The sequence below is a fragment of the Microcaecilia unicolor genome, chromosome 13, assembly GCF_901765095.1.
Source record: "Microcaecilia unicolor chromosome 13, aMicUni1.1, whole genome shotgun sequence".
Classification (NCBI taxonomy): Eukaryota; Metazoa; Chordata; class Amphibia; order Gymnophiona; family Siphonopidae; genus Microcaecilia; species Microcaecilia unicolor.
The window spans coordinates 14207406-14227833 of record NC_044043.1 but is presented as its reverse complement, the minus strand read 5'-3'; the positions used below and the strand labels follow the sequence as shown (position 1 = coordinate 14227833).

Genomic DNA, 20428 nt, shown 5'->3' with positions numbered 1-20428 from the left:
ATTCCCAAGTTCCTGCTCTCTCTACCCAATCTGGATATTTTTCTAAAAGAAAGGACTAACTTTGAGTGCCTCTTAGTCTTTATACTTTTTGAAACAGTAAAAAATCAATTTCAATTTTACCCGTTCTACACCCCTCAGGATTTTGTAGAACTCAATCATATACCCCCTCAGCCTTCTCTTTTCCAAGCTTCAAGAGCCCTAACCTTGTACACCTTTCCTCATCACAGATATGCACAGGTATAGAATACTCTTAGGCGGCATATTGTCATATCTGTGTGTATATATCCTCATATATTTGCACATACTAGTATTCTAAACATTTACACACTTAAGAGGCTTGTAAATATTAGCACCTACTTTACAGAATTACCCCCTTGGTGCTTGTTTTGTAGCGCTGAGATAATTCTCACTGCAGGAAGCCATGAGATAAGAGGCCTTGTCCTTACTCTCAATCTCCGAGAGACTCTTCTGGGCTTTTTCTGTGTCTTCCCGCCTCTTCTTCAGCTCATCCAGCTCTGTGCGTAAGAATTCGTTCTCGTCCAGTGCCTGCTGTTTCAAATGCTGCTGCTCTGCTAACTCAGCCTCCAGCTCACTGATACGTCCCTTCAGCTGGATCACTGCCCGGCGGCTCTGCAACCACAGGGACAAAACACACCATAAGCACTTGTTTTTTATTTTATATATATACTTTATTCATTATTTGATATACTACCCATAGAAATCTAGGTGGTTTGTAATATTTTAAAAATAGTGGGCCCAATATTCAAAAAGGTTTAACCAAGGTTTAACTATGTTGAGCAGGCCAGCTGCTGATATTCAGAGGGGAGCAGCAGTCTGGGGACAGAGTCGAGGAGAAGCTGGAATGACCCATATTCAGTGCTGGTGTGTGCTTGCATTGATAAGTGGTCCAGGTAGGACCACACAAAGGCTGTCCTGTATTTGGTCACTTATCTATATGGGTTCCAGAACTGAACATCAGCCAGAACCTACATAATTCTGGGACACATCTATGGGTTTGCTGATCTGATCTCCCCCAATCTTCCCAATCCTCTCGATTCCCCCAATCTCCCCCCCTTTCTAATGCAACAACATATCCCATTCCAACCTTTCTCCAACTCAAGACCCCCTGATTCAATCCCCAGCCAACTCAGCAACTCTGAATCATAGTCCCCCAATCTTCACCTAACTCCAATCTCCTAATCTCCTCTGGTCCTCCACCCCAGCTCAACACCTCCTTGTTCCAATCCACATCCAGCTGTATACCCCTCTGATATATGATTCCACCAAATCAGCAGCCTCCCAGTTCATATTCCCCAACTTAACTCCCCCCAATCTTTCCAATATCACAACCCCCCCCCCCCCGATTTTGATCCTCTTCCCAACTCAGCACCTCCCAATCCAATCCTCTCAAATCAGTCTGCCCATTCCAACTCACCCTCAACAGCAACCCTCCCATTCCAGTTCCCCTCAATCTTTCCCTCTGGTTCTAATCCTCCCAATTTAGCACTCCCTTGGTTCCAATCCCCCCAACTCAGCCCCCCAAATGGTCTTCCCTGTGACCTCACCCCCCATAACTTTTCTGGGGTCCATACTTGGTGGTCTAGCAGGAAGCAGCAAGAGTATTCTCCTTCTGCTCCTACCCTGTCTGGCTCTGGATGCAAAATGGCAGCCACTGACCTTGGGGGTTCTCGGGGGGGGGGGGGGCAATGTGGGTGGAAGGAACATTAGGGGTGTGCTAAGTTGGGGAGGGGATAGGTTCTGGGGGCCTGAGTTTGGGTGGGGAGGATGAAACTGGGACTAGACAGGTCCCCTTGTGTGGGTCCTAGCTGAATAATGGTTGGGTCTCATATTAGCGCCAGGAGCCAGCACCTGTCCAGTCATATTTGGATCTTCAATGCTGGTTCCCGAACATGGCCTTGTTAAATATCCTGGTCTAACTTCGCCGGCGGACAAAAACATCAACTGCGGCTGACTGAATATTGACCTGTTGAATTTTTTTCAGAAGATTGCTCTATTTGATGAGTATAAAATTAAAGAGTACAGAAGTTTAAGGAAAATACATTACAGTTTCCCTGCTGTATATTCCTGAAATGGGCTCTGCATGCCCACAGTTACTGAGAGATTTGGGGGGTACTTTTATACGTTACTTGAGCACGGGGAAGTGTTTTGTAAGTTTAAGTAGGTATTTATAGAATGCCTGAGGTATATACACATAAAAGCAGGCACTAAAGAACACAGGGCCTACTTTATGCAATTCAACCATACGTCTTCCCAAGCCTGGAGAATGGGCAGAGCAGAGGTTTAACCAGCACTGATGGATATACAGTATTATATATGCATATAGGTGTCGATTCCTACTAGTCCCATTTTAAACAGGTATGACCTGAGGAGGAGGACTTGAGAAATGCAGTCTCAAGTTTCACCAGCATTTTACAACATAATCTGCTGACAGAGCCTGTTCTGAAATACAGGAGAAATGGATGTTTATTATTTATTTATGACATTTATACCCCACATTTTCCCCACACAATTTCGAGTTCAATGTGGCTAACAAGATGAAAAGAAATCATTACAAAATATGAAACAAAATACATAAACCCACACTTATCAATAAGGAAAGAATTGTAAATATATAAAGAATTAAATCAAAACGCATAATAGGGAGAATGGAAGGGGGGAGATTAGGCACCAGGATCAATTGACAGAACTTTTTTGAAAAGGAAAGATTTCCTAAACTTACGAAAAACCAAGTAATCATGTTGGGATCTTGGAATTCCACCATTTAGTACCTTGGTATGAAATGTAGCTGAATATAGATTTATAAACGACTTTCTTACAGGCAGGAAAATGAAAACGTAGGTCATCTCTTGCACCAAAGATTGAATTGCGAGAAGGCAAAATAACAAGGGGCAACATAGAGTCAGAGGCAATACCATACAAAATCGGAAATATGAGAGCACAGAGACTGAATACGATCTTGGCCCTAATGGGAAGCCAATGCAAATGTATCAGCAAAGGATTAACCCTCTCAAAGCGTGGTATATGCATGACAAGTCTAGCCGCAGTATTTTGGACAGTTTGCAGTTTCCTTAAGATATATTCTTTACACCCTGCGTAGATGGAATTGTAATAATCAAATTGGGTCAAAACAAGAGATTGGACAAGTAATCTGAAAATATCAATTGAAAAAAAACGGCCCAATGAGCTTCAGCTTCCAAAGTAATTTAAAAGATTTAGTAACCACTGAGGACACCTGAGATTCAAAGGTTAAGTGCTGATCATCAACAACCCCTAAAAGTTTTAGTCCTCTCTCGATTTAATTTTAGCCTGAATTCAGAGGCCCAGGATCCCATTAAAGCAAGGCCAGTTTCAATCCTATGTAGAATTCCCTGGATGTCACCTCGAAAAGGGATATAAATGGTGACATCATCCACGTAGATAAAAGGATGGAATCCCATTGATTCAAGTCTTCCCCCCTAGCGGAGCCATCATGACATTTAATAAAGCCATGAATAAACAAATTTTCCAACCAGTCCAGATTCAGTTACGCTATTATATTCAAAACCCCATTCTTCTCAGTACTTTAGTACAATGCAGTAACTTTCAATATATCGCTATAGCTTTCCCATAAACCTCAGTGATGTGCGATCATCAGAAATTTTAAACACTGAAGATCCTCACACATATCCACCTCTTCATCGGTTTAGTTAGATAATTTTAATTTCTTTCAAATGGTTAAAGCCCATAATTTAAAGTGAACTTATCTTTTCTTTCTGTTATTAGTCAGACCCAGGGGTTAGGCTGCCCGGCATGCACGTTTCGCTCCGAAATGAGCTGTCTCAAGGACATCCCCTACAATATATAAAGTATTTTATTAATATCTACACCCCGTACACCAGCAGTCAACCCATGTCTAGAGCGTATATATATTTAGTTTAAACAAACCAAAGAAACTTACCCCATGATCTTAATAGCGCCAGCTCAGCAAAAGTAATTCAGAAGCCAAGATGGCGCCAGCGTTTTTTCAAATCAATTAAATATCAGCTGATCTCTGACGTATCAATCTTGAGAACCCCGCCTCCCCTGGCGTTCCACCGGCAGCTTTCCTCCCTACATTGCTACCGGTGGTAAGTTGGAAAAGACTAAATAAGTGTAGCCCATTCAATTTCTGCATTTAGACCCATCGGGGTTACCGTCTGTAGCATAAAGATGTTAAATTGTTCTCTAAAGTTTAAGAGTTTCTTTATAGACCCTCCCTCCTCCCGAGCATCTAAACACTCAATAATCCGCCATCTAATATCTTCAGTTCTATGCTGCTTTTGCAGCCAATGGTTCACCAAAAGAGCCTGCATGTTCTGAGTTTGAATTCTCGATTTGTGCTCGTTCAAACGAATCTTAATAGGGCGAGCACTCCTGCCAATATATATCAAATCGCAGGGACATATAATTGCATAAACCACATTACAACTATTGCAGTTAGTCATAGATGTACTTCTTATTATTTTCCCTTTCTGAGGTACTTGCCAACTCTCTCCTATAATGGTCAAAGCACACCATTGGCAGTGACCACATCTAGTATGACCCCCCTGAACAACATTTCTAGCTCTATAGTCCAAAAATTTGTTCTTAAACGTTCTCCCAATGTTTTGCCCTTAGTAAAAGACATCAGGGGAGGCTCTGCAAAACAGGTATAGAGTTGAAGCACATGCCAGTGATCTTTAATCACTTGGGATATCCGTTTACTGATATCTGTATAGGGTAGAATACAGGTCAATCGGTCTTCTTCTACCTGCTCAGTTTCTTTCAATAGGAGTTGTCTCTGAGCAAACCTAGCTCTAATATATGCTTTCTTTATAGCTGATCTAGGATATCCTCTCCTCAAAAATCTATTTTTTAGGTCAGCAGCTTGTTTTTTAAACTCCACCAATGTAGAGCAGACTCTCCTGGCTCATAAAAATTGACTTACTGGGAGGTTGTATTTTAGATGAAAAGGGTGAAAACTGTCAAAATGAAGAAGTGTATTTCTACTCATTGGTTTACGATATAAAGATGTATGCAATCTATTCCCTACCCTATATATAGACAGATCCAAAAATTCTATAGAGGTACTTTGGACAGTCACAGTATAGGTAATGTTAACATCAATTGTGTTCAGCCAGCTCACAAACTCCAACAAAGCTGGCTTCGAGCCTGTCCATAGAAAAAATATATCATCCAGAAAGCGTCTCCATAATCTGACATATTGAAAATAAGGAGACAGATAAATAGATCTTGATTCCATTTGGGCGATGTACAGAGTAGCTACAGAAGGAGCTAAAGTAGCTCCCATCGCTACCCCTTTAGTCTGGAGATAAAACTGCTTATCAAACCAGAAATAGTTTTTACATATAACCAGGTTCGCCAATGTCAAAATAAACTCTGTAGGTATTCTCTGCACTCCTGGACGTGCCACTAAAACATCTTCAATCACTTTCAGTGCTCCAGTTTGAGGAATATTCGTATATAAAGATACGATATCGAGCGTAACCAGCCATGATGATGTTGGCACATTATCTAATTCCTCTAATTGTCTCAGAAAATGAGAAGAGTCTTTTATATAGGAAGCTATCTTCTGAACTTCCACCTTCAAGAACTGATCAATAAAGATAGATAATGGTTCAAGTATTGATGATGATGTAGATACTATCGGTCGTCCAGGGGGAGAGATCAATCGCTTATGGATTTTTGGTAAGAAATAGATCTTGGGAGTTTGAGGATTTTCTTCAAGTAAATATCGACCTTCTTTAGTTGTCAAAATATTTCTTTTTACAGCTTCAGAAATTATTTCCTTGATCTGTTTCTGTAAAGCATCCATAGGATCCTCAAATAGTAGTTTATACGCATCCTGATCATCTAACTGATTTTTTGCTTCTTGCATATATTGTCTTTTATCCCAGATCACAGTCGCACCACCTTTATCTGCTCTGATGACAATAATAGATGGTTCATTTACTAGATCTTCTAAAGCCTTCCATTGCTTAAATGTCATGTTACTTTTCTTATTTTGGTAACACACATTCTTTTCAATTTTATCCAAATCACGAAACACTAGATCTCTAAAGGTTGACACTACCGAATTTATCGGTCCTGGAGGATACCATCTAGAAACTGGCTTGACTACAGATATATCCACTGAGGTTGGATGATCCATAAAGAACACTCTACATTGTAGTTTGCGAACAAATTTTTGTAATGCTATACGAAGGCGAAAAGGATCATGTCGAGTAGTTGGAACGAATCCCAGACCAAAATTCAACAACTCTATATGGTCTTCCGTAAGTTCAAATGATGAAATATTCACTACTGTTTCCGAGTTCTCCGTCCCCTGGAGTCCCCCGATCGATCTTGGTCTCTATACTGAATTTGCTGTCTTTGTTGAAGCGATTTGGTTCGTGTTCTCATACCACCCTGCATTCTTTGCTCTTCAATCATATTCTCCTGATCTCGATCACTTCCAGTACTCAGCTCACCACTTTCTTCTGACGACCCCTCAAATACCACCTTTTTCTTACCAGATGTCATTCCAAATTCCTTTTTCTGCCAATTATATACTCTTCCATATTGATAGTCTTTCTCATCTCGTTTCAATTTTTTAATCTTCACTTGTTTAATAGATTCTTTCATAGCTTTCATCGTTTTTTTCAACTCTTCCATCCGACTATCAAAGTCGGTCAGTTCATAAGTACCTTTCAAGCTCTCTTCCATCGTAGTGATCTCCACTTTCAAATCCAATTCCACCTGAGTGGAACTCAGAACATGCAGGCTCCTTTGGTGAACCATTGGCTGCAAAAGCAGCATAGAACTGAAGATATTAGATGGCGGATTATTGAGTGTTTAGATGCTCGGGAGGAGGGAGGGTCTATAAAGAAACTCTTAAACTTTAGAGAACAATTTAACATCTTTATGCTACAGACGGTAACCCCGATGGGTCTAAATGCAGAAATTGAATGGGCTACACTTATTTAGTCTTTTCCAACTTACCACCGGTAGCAATGTAGGGAGGAAAGCTGCCAGTGGAACGCCAGGGGAGGCGGGGTTCTCAAGATTGATACGTCAGAGATCAGCTGATATTTAATTGATTTGAAAAAACGCTGGCGCCATCTTGGCTTCTGAATTACTTTTGCTGAGCTGGCGCTATTAAGATCATGGGGTAAGTTTCTTTGGTTTGTTTAAACTAAATATATATACGCTCTAGACATGGGTTGACTGCTGGTGTACGGGGTGTAGATATTAATAAAATACTTTATATATTGTAGGGGATGTCCTTGAGACAGCTCATTTCGGAGCGAAACGTGCATGTCGGGCAGCCTAACCCCTGGGTCTGACTAATAACAGAAAGAAAAGATAAGTTCACTTTAAATTATGGGCTTTAACCATTTGAAAGAAATTAAAATTATCTAACTAAACCGATGAAGAGGTGGATATGTGTGAGGATCTTCAGTGTTTAAAATTTCTGATGATCGCACATCACTGAGGTTTATGGGAAAGCTATAGCGATATATTGAAAGTTACTGCATTGTACTAAAGTACTGAGAAGAATGGGGTTTTGAATATAATAGCGTAACTGAATCTGGACTGGTTGGAAAATTTGTTTATTCATGTTATTTGTACCTGGTCCTATTGAAGATTAGTTGTGCCTGGTTAATGAGTAGAAGATTTAATAAAGCCAGGCATATGAGCTTCTTCCAATGACATTGCACGCGTTGATGGTCTTCGTAGAGCCGATGTGCGGGACCTCTCTCCTGTGACCGTCTCTCCAATGTATCCACAGGCTAGACTGAGGGTAGCGCAAGCACCCTGCAAGTCTGTATAGACTGCAACTGCAGTAGCCCTGAAAGTTCTTTCTTGTGCATAGCCTGGATTTCCTTATGAAGGGTAGGCGCCAGTACCGGCTGAGAAAGTAGTGTGGATGCAGCCTCAGAGATAGCCGTGCAAGTGTAGGAGATTTGGAAGACCTTGAAGGCTCTCGATGTGATATGAGCTGGAGAGAGGTCACCGCGGCACGGACGCTTCCCGTGCATCAAGGACATCAATGCAGGGGAGGTATGGGTTGAGTGTCTGGAGGAAGAATGATGGCGATGCTTCTTAGGATTTTTGTGCTGCAGGTAACTTGAAGTCACTATGTGCTGCGTATCTGTTTGGTGGTTGGGTAGTATAGGGGGAATTCTATAACTGGGCATCACCACTTAGGTGCCCCGAGGCTGCGAGGTGTCTATTCTGTAATGGAACCTAGGATCCGTTATAAAATATTAGGATAACCCAGTGTTAGTATGCTTAAATGTGGTACGGACATGTGTAACATCAGGGGCATAGCCCAGCACCCAATTTTGGGCGGGACTGAGCCCAATCTTTATGGGCACAAGAACCCTGTCCCCTACCTCGCATCTTTCCTGCCCCTCCCTCCCCAGGCAACCAGGGCTCTCTTACCTCCACTTCCCCAACACCCTCATCCCCAGTACCTTTTAAGTCCTTTAGTTCTTTGCCAGCAGTGAGCAGTGACTCTACCTGCTGCTGGTGTCGGCCCTGAGCCTTCCCTCTGACACAACTTCCTGGTCCTGTGAACAAGAAGTTGTGTTAGAAGGAAGGCTCACGGCCAGCGTGAGCAGTGGGTATGAGTCTCTGCTTGCTGCCACTGATGAACTAAAGGACTTAAAAGGTACTGGAGAATTGGGGGAGAGGAGGTAAGAGATCCTCGATCGTCTTGGGGATCCTTCCCAGCCACATCACAGCACGTACAGAAAGTGAGGGCACTGGTAGCTCAGGGGGAGGGGAACACATCTTGACTGGTAAGCTGAATACTTGGGGATGATATATGGTTATAATCAAGACTCCAAACATGTTTAGCTGCCTATATAGTGGGGTGACTAAGGTCGCAGTGGTGGGTTCAGTTCTGGCCGCCTTGTTGGGCAGACTTGATGGACAGTGCGGATCTTTATCTGCCGTCATTTACTGTGTCACTGTGTGTTACTTGAAGTTATGTATGTAAGTGGAATCTCTGCCTTTTTCCAGCCGATGCTCCGCCCATCAGTATGCCCTCCTAGCACTTCAGTGGCATACCAATATATACACGCATATATGTTAGTGTTCTACAGTTTCATGTGTAATGAGTGCATAAACGTTAGCAACCAGTTTACAGAACGGCCCTTTGATTCATGACACCAAACAACTTGCACTATTATCACACGAGCTGTGTGTGCTCCATGATTGGGCAGTGTATCTTGGGTGCAGGTCTACATATGTAGGTGTGAAGAAAAGTGCATGAGGGTAACCTACATTAGGTCTGTTCTGTAGGGAAACTGTGGATTTTAATTTTCAGTGTTGCCAATCCAGTACTTTATAACCGCCACATTCACTCAAAATAAAGAGAAAAACTCCTGCTATAAAAATCGCAAAGCCCAGGCACCAGTGAACATCCTTTTCTTGGGTTTGGAATGGTTTTCGGGGGCCAGTTGAGGCTGGCCGTTTCTATTATGGGACGTTCTGGTGACACTGCAGAGGCTAATAGCCTTTGAAGGTCACACATCCTTCTACTTAGAGCTCATACGAGGTGTATAATAAACCATCCAACTTCAACAGATTTGCCGATACTCAAGCAATGGGAAATAGTCTTGATGATCATCAACAATAACCATGGGCTCAGCGCCCATTAATGTCTGATGCCTTCTTGACTATTTCCTTCTGTTGATTTCTGTCTTGTGTAGTGTGGCTTAAAGGGTTACTCTTCACCATTCAACAATGTCATCTACCCATTCTCTGTGAGGTCATCCACGTCTACTGGGGCCATCCATCATGCCAAATACCATTGTTTTAATCTTCCTACCGCTGTTCATTCATCAGATGTGTCCAAATCTGTCTTGATGGCTATAACAAAATTTCCAGTGTGGAGGGAAGACGTCACCATGTGACATTCAAAAAAAGAGGACAAACTCTGACTTTGTACTGGACACAAGAACAGAAATAAAAGGGTTGGGAATGTCCTCACCTCAGCTTTGAAGTTCTCCAGCTCCTCCTTCAGAGTACTGATCTCTCTGTACAGCTGCTCAATCAATCTGTCCCTGTGAGACAGCCAGAAGAAAGAGTCAGAGAAAGATGGATAGCAGGGGGTTGCAAAACAGACAGCAAGAGAATTACAGATAGATGAAGAATCGAAGGGAAGGGGTGCAAGAGAGAACAGGGATGTGAGAGACAGGATCAGGGCAGTCAGCTGAAAACAAACAGAAGTTGGAGATGGAAAAGAGAGTCAGAGAGAGAGAGAGAGAAAGCAGAAACTGTTTTAGCAGGAATGTAACTCTAGCCAAGAGGATCCTGTAGCACATATAAGAAGTTGTTTAAAAGTAACCCACTGATCATAAAATAAATGCAGCTTCCTTGATCATGTTGAAAAATCCCTCATGTTATTCTTTAGCTCAGTGCTTCTCGGCCTTTATTATTTTGTGGTCCATTTTTGAATTTGTTCAGATTTTGCATTATCCTTACCACTCCCTCCAACTCTGAAGGACAGCAGCACTTTTTACCTGTGTGTACCACATCTTGCCGTCTTCAATCTGGCATCTGAACATGCGAAGCCAGAAGGTTACGCGAGATGACAGGACTGTATGCATTCAGATAGCAGACTGAACTCAGCAAAGGAGGCACACAGGTAGAAGTGCTGTTGTGTCCTACCACTGGGAGAGAACGAAGGGGGGGGGGGGGGGGGGGGGGACTGAAGCTATCAGATGTCTGGTGGCTGATCTGGGACACTCATTTCCTGTACAGTTAGTGGTGAGCAATCAGTTCAGTTTGGTAGGGAGGATATGGGAGTCAAGTGAGCTCTCTCTATGAAAAATTGTAGTAATCTACTCTCAAACTATATCTAAAAGAAAGCTGGTTGATTTTCAGCCTCTGGTGGGCTAAATTAGGTTTGGGTATTCAGTGCTGGTATTTACATGTGTACCAGCACTGAATTTCGGGGTCTTCAGCAGTGCCTAGAAATTATCAGATTACTAACCGGGCATAGTTAGAGACTGGTTAGTGATTAGAGTACTACTTCCAGGTCTGCCCTGACTCTACCCCTGGACTCTCTGGAACTAATAGTGCCATGGCACTGTGCCAAGATTTACAGCGGCACTATCTGGGTAAGTACCACTGAAAATCTGGGTATGACCTGGTCAGTAGGCCTTAGCTGGAGGAACCTTTCCTAGTCAGACAAGTCTCCCAGAATATTGGCTTCAACTTCTTTCAATTTCGGTACCATAAAATATTTTTGGGCTAAATACAAAAGCCTTATGGTTGGTGGGTGTGCCCTGCCTACGAGACAATTATGCATCCGAGAAAATTCAAATTAGCCAATATAATTAACTATTCCCAACAAGTAAATTCTGTGTGGGAAAGCAGAAGCGTAGCCAGGTTTTGATGTCAGAGAAGCAGACCTTTTGTAAAATAGGTGTCAGTGTGAAGCTGAAGGGCTGATCTGGAATAGGCGGCCATTTTATTCAAAATCCATTTGGGGAAGTGGCCACTTCCCTTGCACCCCACCTAGCTATGCCTCTGGAAACAGGTTCAAGTCAGAGGTTTCACACTGAGCAAGCATCAAGCTTGAATCAAGGCTATGACTGCTTTTAGTGTCTCCATGCAAAAGCGGGAAACTTGGAGGCAGCGGTTTAGACCTTTGAGATCTAAGACTGGTGAAAGATACCTTCCTTCTTTGGGACAATGAAGTAGACAGAGTATCTGATTGTTCCTCTTTGGCCCGGGGAACTGGAACAATGGCCTGGAGTACGAACAAGGAATCTACGGTGGCCTGAATCTCGACTGCCTTGGTTCCTTTCGACAAGGAGACTGAAAGAGAGGAGCTGCCGACAAAGCAAAGAAAATTTTTCTCCATCTAACTCATGAAGAAGGCCGCCTCTACCGCTATAGGACGACTGCAAGTCCCTACTTGCTGACGGATATAGCCATTGCATTGTCCAAAGAAACTCAAACTGGGGATCCTGCCAGAAAGGCAGTGAAATTGTGTAAGGCATTCCGCACTGCCCTGAGCTCCAAGTGATTTATAGACCACGGACTCCTGTTCCATCCATGTACCCTGTGCTAGATGGAACTTGTATGAGCTCCCCAACCTGACTTGCTGGTATCCGTTGTCACCACCTCCCTCCGCTGCAACTCTCTTGAACCCAGCATCCAAGGAAGATGAAGGTCGCTTCAGAGACATTGAAGACCAGCGGCTGAAAAGAGATTCCTATAATAGCCGCATATAAGCCCTTGCCCATGAACCCACTTCTATCACTGGTGTCATTGACCCCAGAACCTGCATGTAATCCCAGCTCTGTACCTGCCTTTATTAAGGAGAAGATGAATCTGTTGAACCAGCTTCAACCTCCTGCGCTCCGTTAGGACGATCCTCTTCCATGCTGTGTCAAACAGAACACCCAGATACTCCAGAATCTGCAATGGAGTTAGTCTGCTCTTCTCAAAATTGATCACCCAACCCAAAGACTGAGGAAGATAGACACCGTTATCTATCACCACCATGCTGTGTGAATAGGACACACGAATGAGCCAGTCGTCGAGATATGGGTGTGAACTCTGATTCACTGGCACAGAAGGAAGGATAGCACCACAACTTCACGGAGAGAGCAGTGGATGCTTGGAATGCCCTCCCGCGGGAGGTGGTGGAAATGAAAACGGTAACAGAATTCAAGCACGCGTGGGATAAACATAAAGGAATCCTGTTCAGAAGGAATGGATCCTAAGGAGCTTAGCCGAGATTGGGTAGCAGAGCTGGTGGCGGGAGGCGGGGATAGTGCTGGGCAGACTTACACGGTCTGTGCCCTGAAAAGCACAGGTACAAATCAAGGTAAGGTATACACAAAAAGTAGCACATATGAGTTTATCTTGTTGGGCAGACCGGATGGACCATGCAGGTCTTTTTCTGCCGTCATCTACAACGTTACTATGTTACAACTTTGGTAAACGTTTGCCATGGAGAGACCAAAGGGCAAAGGCCTGAACTGGAAGTGATGGCCCAGCACCGCAAAACAAAGAAACCTCTGATGCGGCAGGCATACGAGTATACGCAGGTACACCTCCTTCAGATCAAGGGTGGTGAGAAAATCTCCTGCTTGAATTGAGGCTATAATTGCTTTTAGTGTCTCCACGTAATCAATAGAAATAAAATAAAACAGAGAAAAGAAAATAAGATGATACTTTTTTTATTGGACTAACTTAATACATTTTTTGATTAGCTTTCGAAGGTAGCCCTTCTTCATCAGATCAGAAATAAGCAAATGTTGGTAAATAACAGAATATATAAATGAAACATCAAAGCATTTCAGTGACAGTCTCGCAGGATGAGGGTGGGGTAGGGTGTCTCCATGTAAAAGCGGGTCTAGATGAAAGGTGCCTTCCTTTTTTTGTACAATGAAATAGATAGAGTATCTGCCTTGTCTCTGTTTGGCCTGGGGAACTGAAACAATGGCCCAGAGCACTAGCAAGGAATCTACGGTGGCCTGAATCTCAACTACCTTGGGTTTCTTTCAATAAGGAGATGGTAAGAAGAGAGGAGCGACCGGGCGGGAGAACTCCACAACTTGTAACCTTCTGTAAGAATATCCAGAACCCACTGGTCTGACGTAATTTTGGCACACTCCTCATGAAAACATCTTCCCACTGAAGGAAGAGAAGAGTGGGCCAGCCTCACATCATTGCAAAGCTCTGGAGGCACTGGGCACTTTAGCTGACTGAGAGAATGACTTCCTGTCTGCATAAAAGCGGGACTTTTGAACATATTGAAATCAAAATTAAGAGCCCCATGAAGACAGACAACTAGAGGCTTTTGGCTTATCCTCCAGCAAATGCTGTGGTTAAATTTCCCCCAGTTCCCACAAGTTACTGAGATCTTCTCCAAATAGCCACTTGACTCGAAAGGGCAGTTTAACTAGACATGACTTTGAGACTGCATCCGTTGCCCAATGCCTCAACCAGAGTTGCCAATGTGCTGTGACAACCAAAGACCGTAACCTGTAACATGTCAGAAATAGCATCCACCAAGTATACCAACCCCGCTTCTAGCTGGGTGTTATGGTGCCTGTCTTGTGTTGCTGACTGCTGATGCCACTTTAGGCATGCCCTTGCCATGAATGAGCTGCACACTGTCGCTTGAAGGTCCAAAGAGGACACTTCAAAGGCTTGTTTCAGCGAGCCTTCTAGTTTCCTATCCTGTAGGTCTTTTAGGGCAATGTCCCCTTCCACCATTGTAACCAGGGAATCCACCCTTGGAAGCTACAATTTATCTTTCTCCTCCAGAACTAACGGGTAGAGGCGAGCCATGGCTCTTCCTCTTCTCAGCCCTATGTCCAGTGAGACCCATTCTGCTGTAATCAAATCCTGAAAGTCTGGATGCATCAGAAAGGCCTTAGAAGGGCCTCTAAGCCCCCTCATGGTTGGCGAAGATGAATTCCTGAAGCCAAAGCAGAAGGCTCTTCAATGGAAAGCATTGCCAGTGCCTCAGAAATAAGTACATAAGTATTGCCATACTGGGACAGACCAAAGGTCCATCAAGCCCAGCATCCTGTTCTAACAGTGGCCAATCCAGGTCACAAATACCTGGCAAGATCTCCAAAAAGTACAAAACATTTTATGCTGCTTATCCCAGAAATAAGCAGTGGATTTTCCTCAAGTCCATTTTAATAATGGTCTATGGACTTTTCTTTTAGGAAGCCATCCAAACCTTTTTTTAAATCCCGCTAAGCTAATCGCTTTTACCACATTCTCTGGCAACGATTTCCAGAGTTTAATTGAGTTGAATGAAGACAAATTTTCTCTTGTTTTAAATTTACTACTTTGTAGCTTCATCGAATGCACCCTAGTCCTGGTATTTTTGGCAAGAATAAACAGACGCTTCATGTCTACCCTTTCCACTCCACTCATTATTTTATAGATTTCTATCATATCTCCCCTCAGCAGTCTTTTCTCCAAGCTGAGCAGCCCTAGCCGCTTTAGCCTTTCCTCATAGGGAAGTCATCCCATCCCCTTTATCATTTTCATTGCCCTTCTATGCACCTTTTCTAATTCCACTATATCTTTTTTGAGATGCGGCGACCAGTATTGAACACAATATTCGAGGTGCGGTCGCACCATGGAGAGATACAAGGGTATTATAACGGCCTCATTTTTGTTTTTCATTCCTTTCCTAATAATACTTGTTGGAGCAATAATTTGCCACCAGAGTCGATGGGAAGCCAATGCGGGTAATATGTTCAGTACGAGAAAGGCCATAAATCATGCTGCTGAATTCTGAACAACTTGGAGAACCTTCAACATATAATTAGGTGCTCCAAGATAAAAAAAAAACATTACAATAATCAAGTAAGGGTAGAATAAGCACCTGAAGGACAGTCCAAATATTAGTCTCAGACCACATTGAGCCTGCAAAGAAGTGGGAAAATGTGGGGTACAAATGCAATAAATAAAATAAAATCCCTTGGGTAAAAAAATTATGTCTTCTGTTTTTTTTTGTGTGTGTTTATTTAAATGTAGGCAAAGATTCTATATCGTGGATATAAGCAAGATGCTGGTCCTGGCACTTAGTGGCATAGATACTTCTACTCATGAGTGGAACTTGAAGAGAGAAAGACACTTCTCAGCTGAGGTTAACTCCTTAGAGGTCTATACTTGGAGATCCATGCAGGTAAAATCTTCTTAAAACCTGACCCTTTACATATCTCCCCTCTTTATCTGGGTAATTAAAATTATCTAGACAGAAAGGGCAGGCCAAAGGTATGGTGAAGGCAGGCTGAAATATTTAACCCGGTAGCACTACGGTGAACACTATCCAACCTTGTCTCTGGAAATGTGTCAGCTTACACAAATAGTTGTCCTAAATCTAGCCAAATCTTGATAATATTAATCAGATATTCAACAGAAAAGGTATTTGGATAAGTTACCCACTTTCTGCCTTTTTGAATATTGGTCTGTTAGTTACTTGGCTAAAATTGTTTGAAAATTGTCCTCCACATGAATAAGCACATAAGTAATGCCACACTGGGAAAAGACCAAGGGTCCATCGAGCCCAGCATCCTGTCCACGACAGCGGCCAATCCAGGCCAAGAGCACCTGGTGAGCTTCCCAAACGTACAAACATTCTATACATGTTATTCCCGGAATTGTGGATTTTTCCAAGTCCGTTTAGTAGCAGTTTATGGTGCTTGCACACAAGAAAAGGAACAGACAGTGATGGACAGTGCACTGCAATCGGAAAAGCAAACAAAATGTTAGGAATTATCCTCTGGATTCCATATATGGCGCTGAAATATCGTCTCTGAAATTCTGATGCAGATCCAAGATGTGTGCGCAACTAATGGCCTCTTTTACATAACCATTCTGGCGCAGCAAATGAGAGTAAACCCATAGGAACTGAATGGGCTTCCTCTCATTTGTAAAACAGGCCCTAAATTAGTTAATGAGCTCTCAAGTATGAAATCAACCATCAACAATTACACTTAATTAGGACTAATTTGGATTTGTGCGTGCATCGGCTTGCGTGCTGTTCTACAACCCCAAATGCCTAAATCACTTAGCATGCAACTCACAAAGGGATGCAGTTAGGGGAGGGGCATAGAATAGCACCATTTATACGCTGAAATGCCATGAGTTCAGCGCTGGCATTCACACCAGGTTTCAGCTGACGTAAATACTGACACTCAGCTTTAGACAAGACAAGAGCACTTATCTTGGAGTTCCCTTTAAAGAATAGTGCTTGGTGCTGATTCCCCCCCATTTCAGGCATTCCCAAAGTTTTTCGTTTCGCAGCAACCCCCCCCCCCCCCCCCGGGGACACATGGGTCTCCGCATCTCCCTATATGGGTATCCTTTTCTCTGCAGCCCCCAGCACACCTCTATCTGCCTGCAGCCCCCTCCTCTCAGACAAGCACACCTCTGCCTTCCCTAAATCCAACATCGCTCGCTACTTTCCTTCTCCTTCCCCTGTCACCGATGCAGTGCTTGCAGCTTACATTTCACACAGGCACTCCTGGGCCTTCTCAGTCTTCTGCATCCGACCATCTCTGATGCGACTTCCTGTTGCGAGGGGCAGATGTGGCAGAGGGAAGTCCCCGCAGTGCCTGTGTGAATTGAGGACGGCCCGAAAATGTAAGCTGCAAGCACTGCAGTGGCAGCGGGGAAAGAAGCAGGAAGTGGCAGATGTCGGACCTGCGGTAGGAGAAAGTTGGGAGCGATGCGCCGCGGCACCCCTGAGAGTTCACTACGGTGCACCAGGGTGCCGCGGAGCACAGTTTGGGAACCGCTGCCCTATTTGTAAAGAAATGGAGAATAAAACAGGAAGTATCATTATCGCCTCTGTATGACCACATCTAAACTCTTCTTGCTCTGGTCCTCTTCAAGGTCAGCGCTTTGGTTGCTGATGGACCCGACAGGATTTGGGGAAGCAGAAGAGTTTTTGAATCACCACCTTGAGAGTGAGCAACAGGGAATGGACATTCCCAATAATATCTTTTGGGTATTTCTAAGTGACCCAGATTAGGCAATGTCAGGGAAAGGATGACGGGCTCAGTGGAGCACTTCTTATGTTCTTACTTGAGCTATTCTGAATGAGGCCAGGGAAGCTGCAGGTTTGGGACAGAAGGGAAATGCCCCACATAGTTTCATTTTAAAAACAGGAATACAGGGAACAGCAAGAATGGAATGGAAATGGGACTTGATATACCGCCTTTCTGAGGTATTTTGCAACTACATTCAAAGCGGTTTACATATATACAGGTACTTATTTTGTACCTGGGGCAATGGAGGGTTAAGTGACTTGCCCAGAGTCACAGGGAGCTGCAGTGGGAATTGAACTCAGTTCCCCAGGATCAAAGTCCACTGCACTAACCACTAGGCTACTCCTCCACTAGCAACATTTCATGTAGAAGCCTGCCCGTGCAGATCAGCAACGCAGCCGTGCAGGCTTCTGTTTCTGTGAGTCTACAGATTCTAAAGCAACACTGAGACAGTGTAGTTTTCAAACTGGAAATGTAATGTTTTTAATCTAACCCTCTCTAGATCCCCGTGGGATCCTTCCACACGGAGGTGTACAGAGGGCTTGTTCTTTCAAGATTTTGTGGACCGCCTCCCTGAATTTCAATGACACCCCTTCCCATGGGTATCGGCGCTGGGGAGGCATCAGAAGGCGCAGTTCAAATCTAATTCCCATGACCACAGCTTTCTGTCTATTTGGATCTAAGTGAACCTTTGGCCATTTGTGTTCCCACATAAAATCTATGAAAAGTCTATAAAACTGTTTCAGTGAGAAATCTTACTTGTGTGGGGGGGTGTGTGTTAGTTTGCAAAACAGGTGAAAGATAGAGAATAAATTGACACAAAGACAGAAATAGTTTAGTTAAAGAAATAGTCTTTTTAATCTTACCCAAATCAGGCTTTAATCAGGTACATTCAGCCAGAGCCCTGCTCCCTCAGATGCGTTGGGGAAAAATGTTCCAACGAGGGCTTGCATGCACCCTGCTTTTATACAATTTGGTCCCCATACAAGTCTATGGAGAGGGATTTTTTTTTTCTAATGTTGCTTAATCAGTGAATCATACTCTACCACCGGTCAGGTGCCCACCTCTCCTTTCCGTTTTGCTATTGCAAATTATTGTGTAATTTCCTTTTTTGTCAACAACTCCTCATATGAAGATATCCCAATATGCACAAATCAGTCTCATATCATCTTGTAATCTGGGTGCCATCCTATAAGGACAGACTCCATCTTATGAACCAAACTTTTTAGGATTTTAGCCATCAATTCCTTGATCTTGGCTTTTGCACTGCTTTTGAATGTCACACTAAATTCTAATAAGGCTTATCAAGCAGCCCTGCTTCTGCAGGTGCTTAGCAACAAGGCCATCATCAGATTTTTAGGCCTAGTCAGTGCCTTTTAGCAGTTTAAGCTGTTTAAGGTATGTAAATTGACCCACCACTATTCCAGTGGATGGATCCCAAGCTGGGACACATATTAACTTGCAGGAAAAGCAAGTCCTTGCTCAGCCAGTCATAGATTTTTAAACCTAGCTGGTATTTTTACAGCCTGAGTCTTAAAATCTGGCCTTCCACCCTTCCGGTGGGCATCCAGTGAGAGCCTCTTGCTGTACTATAATTATACAGTAATCATACCACTGATAATTGTTTATGAAATTATGGCCAGGTCACTAACTGTTCTCAAGGAACCACAGATCAGGACATTTTTCTGTCAGATGATCCTAGAATAAAACTTCCCAGGCCCTCTAGCCCTCTTTCCTGTTACTTACTTGTCATCCTTGTTTCTCCCGTTTTGACTGTTGAAGTTGAAGGGAGTGTTGCCGAATGAAGCACCGAAGATATCATCAAACTTATTGTCAAATAAACTCTGAGAAAGGAAATAGAAACGATTACGGATACAGTATGAAAGAATATCATGCTAAGAAGTGCACAGCAAGTGTGAGCCAGTGGCGTAGCCAGACAGCCAATTTTGGGTGGGCCTGAGCCCAAATTGGATGGGCACAACATTTTTTTCTGCCCCTGTCCCACTCCCACATGTCACCCTCTCTCCTACTTCTATGTCCAACATTTTTTTCTCTCTCTCTCTCTTCTTCTGCATCTCTCCCTCCCATCCCACGTCCAACTTTCTCCCTCACTCCTTACCCCACTGTGCAGCAACTCACGAAGAACGTCTGCCTGAAATTCTTCTCCCCGCTGCTGGTGTGCTATCACAGTATAGGTCCTCATCTTAAAAGAAGTTCTTGCAGTGTGACACTTTTGTGACTTCCCGACATAAATGAGCTCAGTTTCCTTTCCTATCCTGCGCCTCCAGTTTGCTATTTCTAAAAGTCTCAGCTCATTGAAATCCTCAGAATGACAGGTTTGGATCTGTGCCGCAGGTATCAGATCGCTTTTCAATTTTCTGGAACATTTACAGTGCCCTGATTTTATTTGACTTATTTTGAAGGGAGAAGCAAGGTGATTTCAGGCGTCTTTACGCTTATTAAACTGGAAGAAGCAATGAGGATGCTGTGTTAGTCCAGCTGCATGCACAGAAGTGAAGGACAACAACAAAAACGTATTAGATAGTGAAACCTTCAAATTAATACATTTCTTGACTGGCTTTTGGGAGCTACTGGCTATTCAGAATGATTCCAAGCAAACAAAGAGGTCTACCTGTTACACTTGTGGTCTTTTCCCGGTCCCTGCATATTCTTTTTTTCGCCCGTCGCCTGCAGCGCTACGATTCACAGAGGCCGCTCCGCTCCCCACTGCAGCGTCCATCCGGCTCTCTCTGATGCACTTCCTGTTTTCGTAGGGCCGAATGGACGCTGCAGCGGGGAGAAGAATTTCAGGCAGGCAACACTCCCGGCAGCGATGTTGTTGGGTTGGGGCGGGC

At 43.5% G+C, this 20428-nt stretch overlaps 1 protein-coding gene across 2 annotated transcripts in view; it reads right to left on the bottom strand.

The window, feature by feature from the left end:
- HIP1 (huntingtin interacting protein 1) overlaps nucleotides 1–20428 on the bottom strand; it is a 320025-nt gene that overhangs the window by 114786 nt on the left and 184811 nt on the right. For both annotated transcript variants that reach the window (XM_030222554.1, XM_030222555.1), the window contains exons 12-14: nucleotides 19320–19417; nucleotides 10022–10094; nucleotides 447–630 (exon numbers count right to left, since the gene is read on the bottom strand). In XM_030222554.1, coding sequence (XP_030078414.1) covers nucleotides 447–630; nucleotides 10022–10094; nucleotides 19320–19417 — 355 coding nt within the window. The remainder of the gene's footprint in view (nucleotides 1–446; nucleotides 631–10021; nucleotides 10095–19319; nucleotides 19418–20428) is intronic.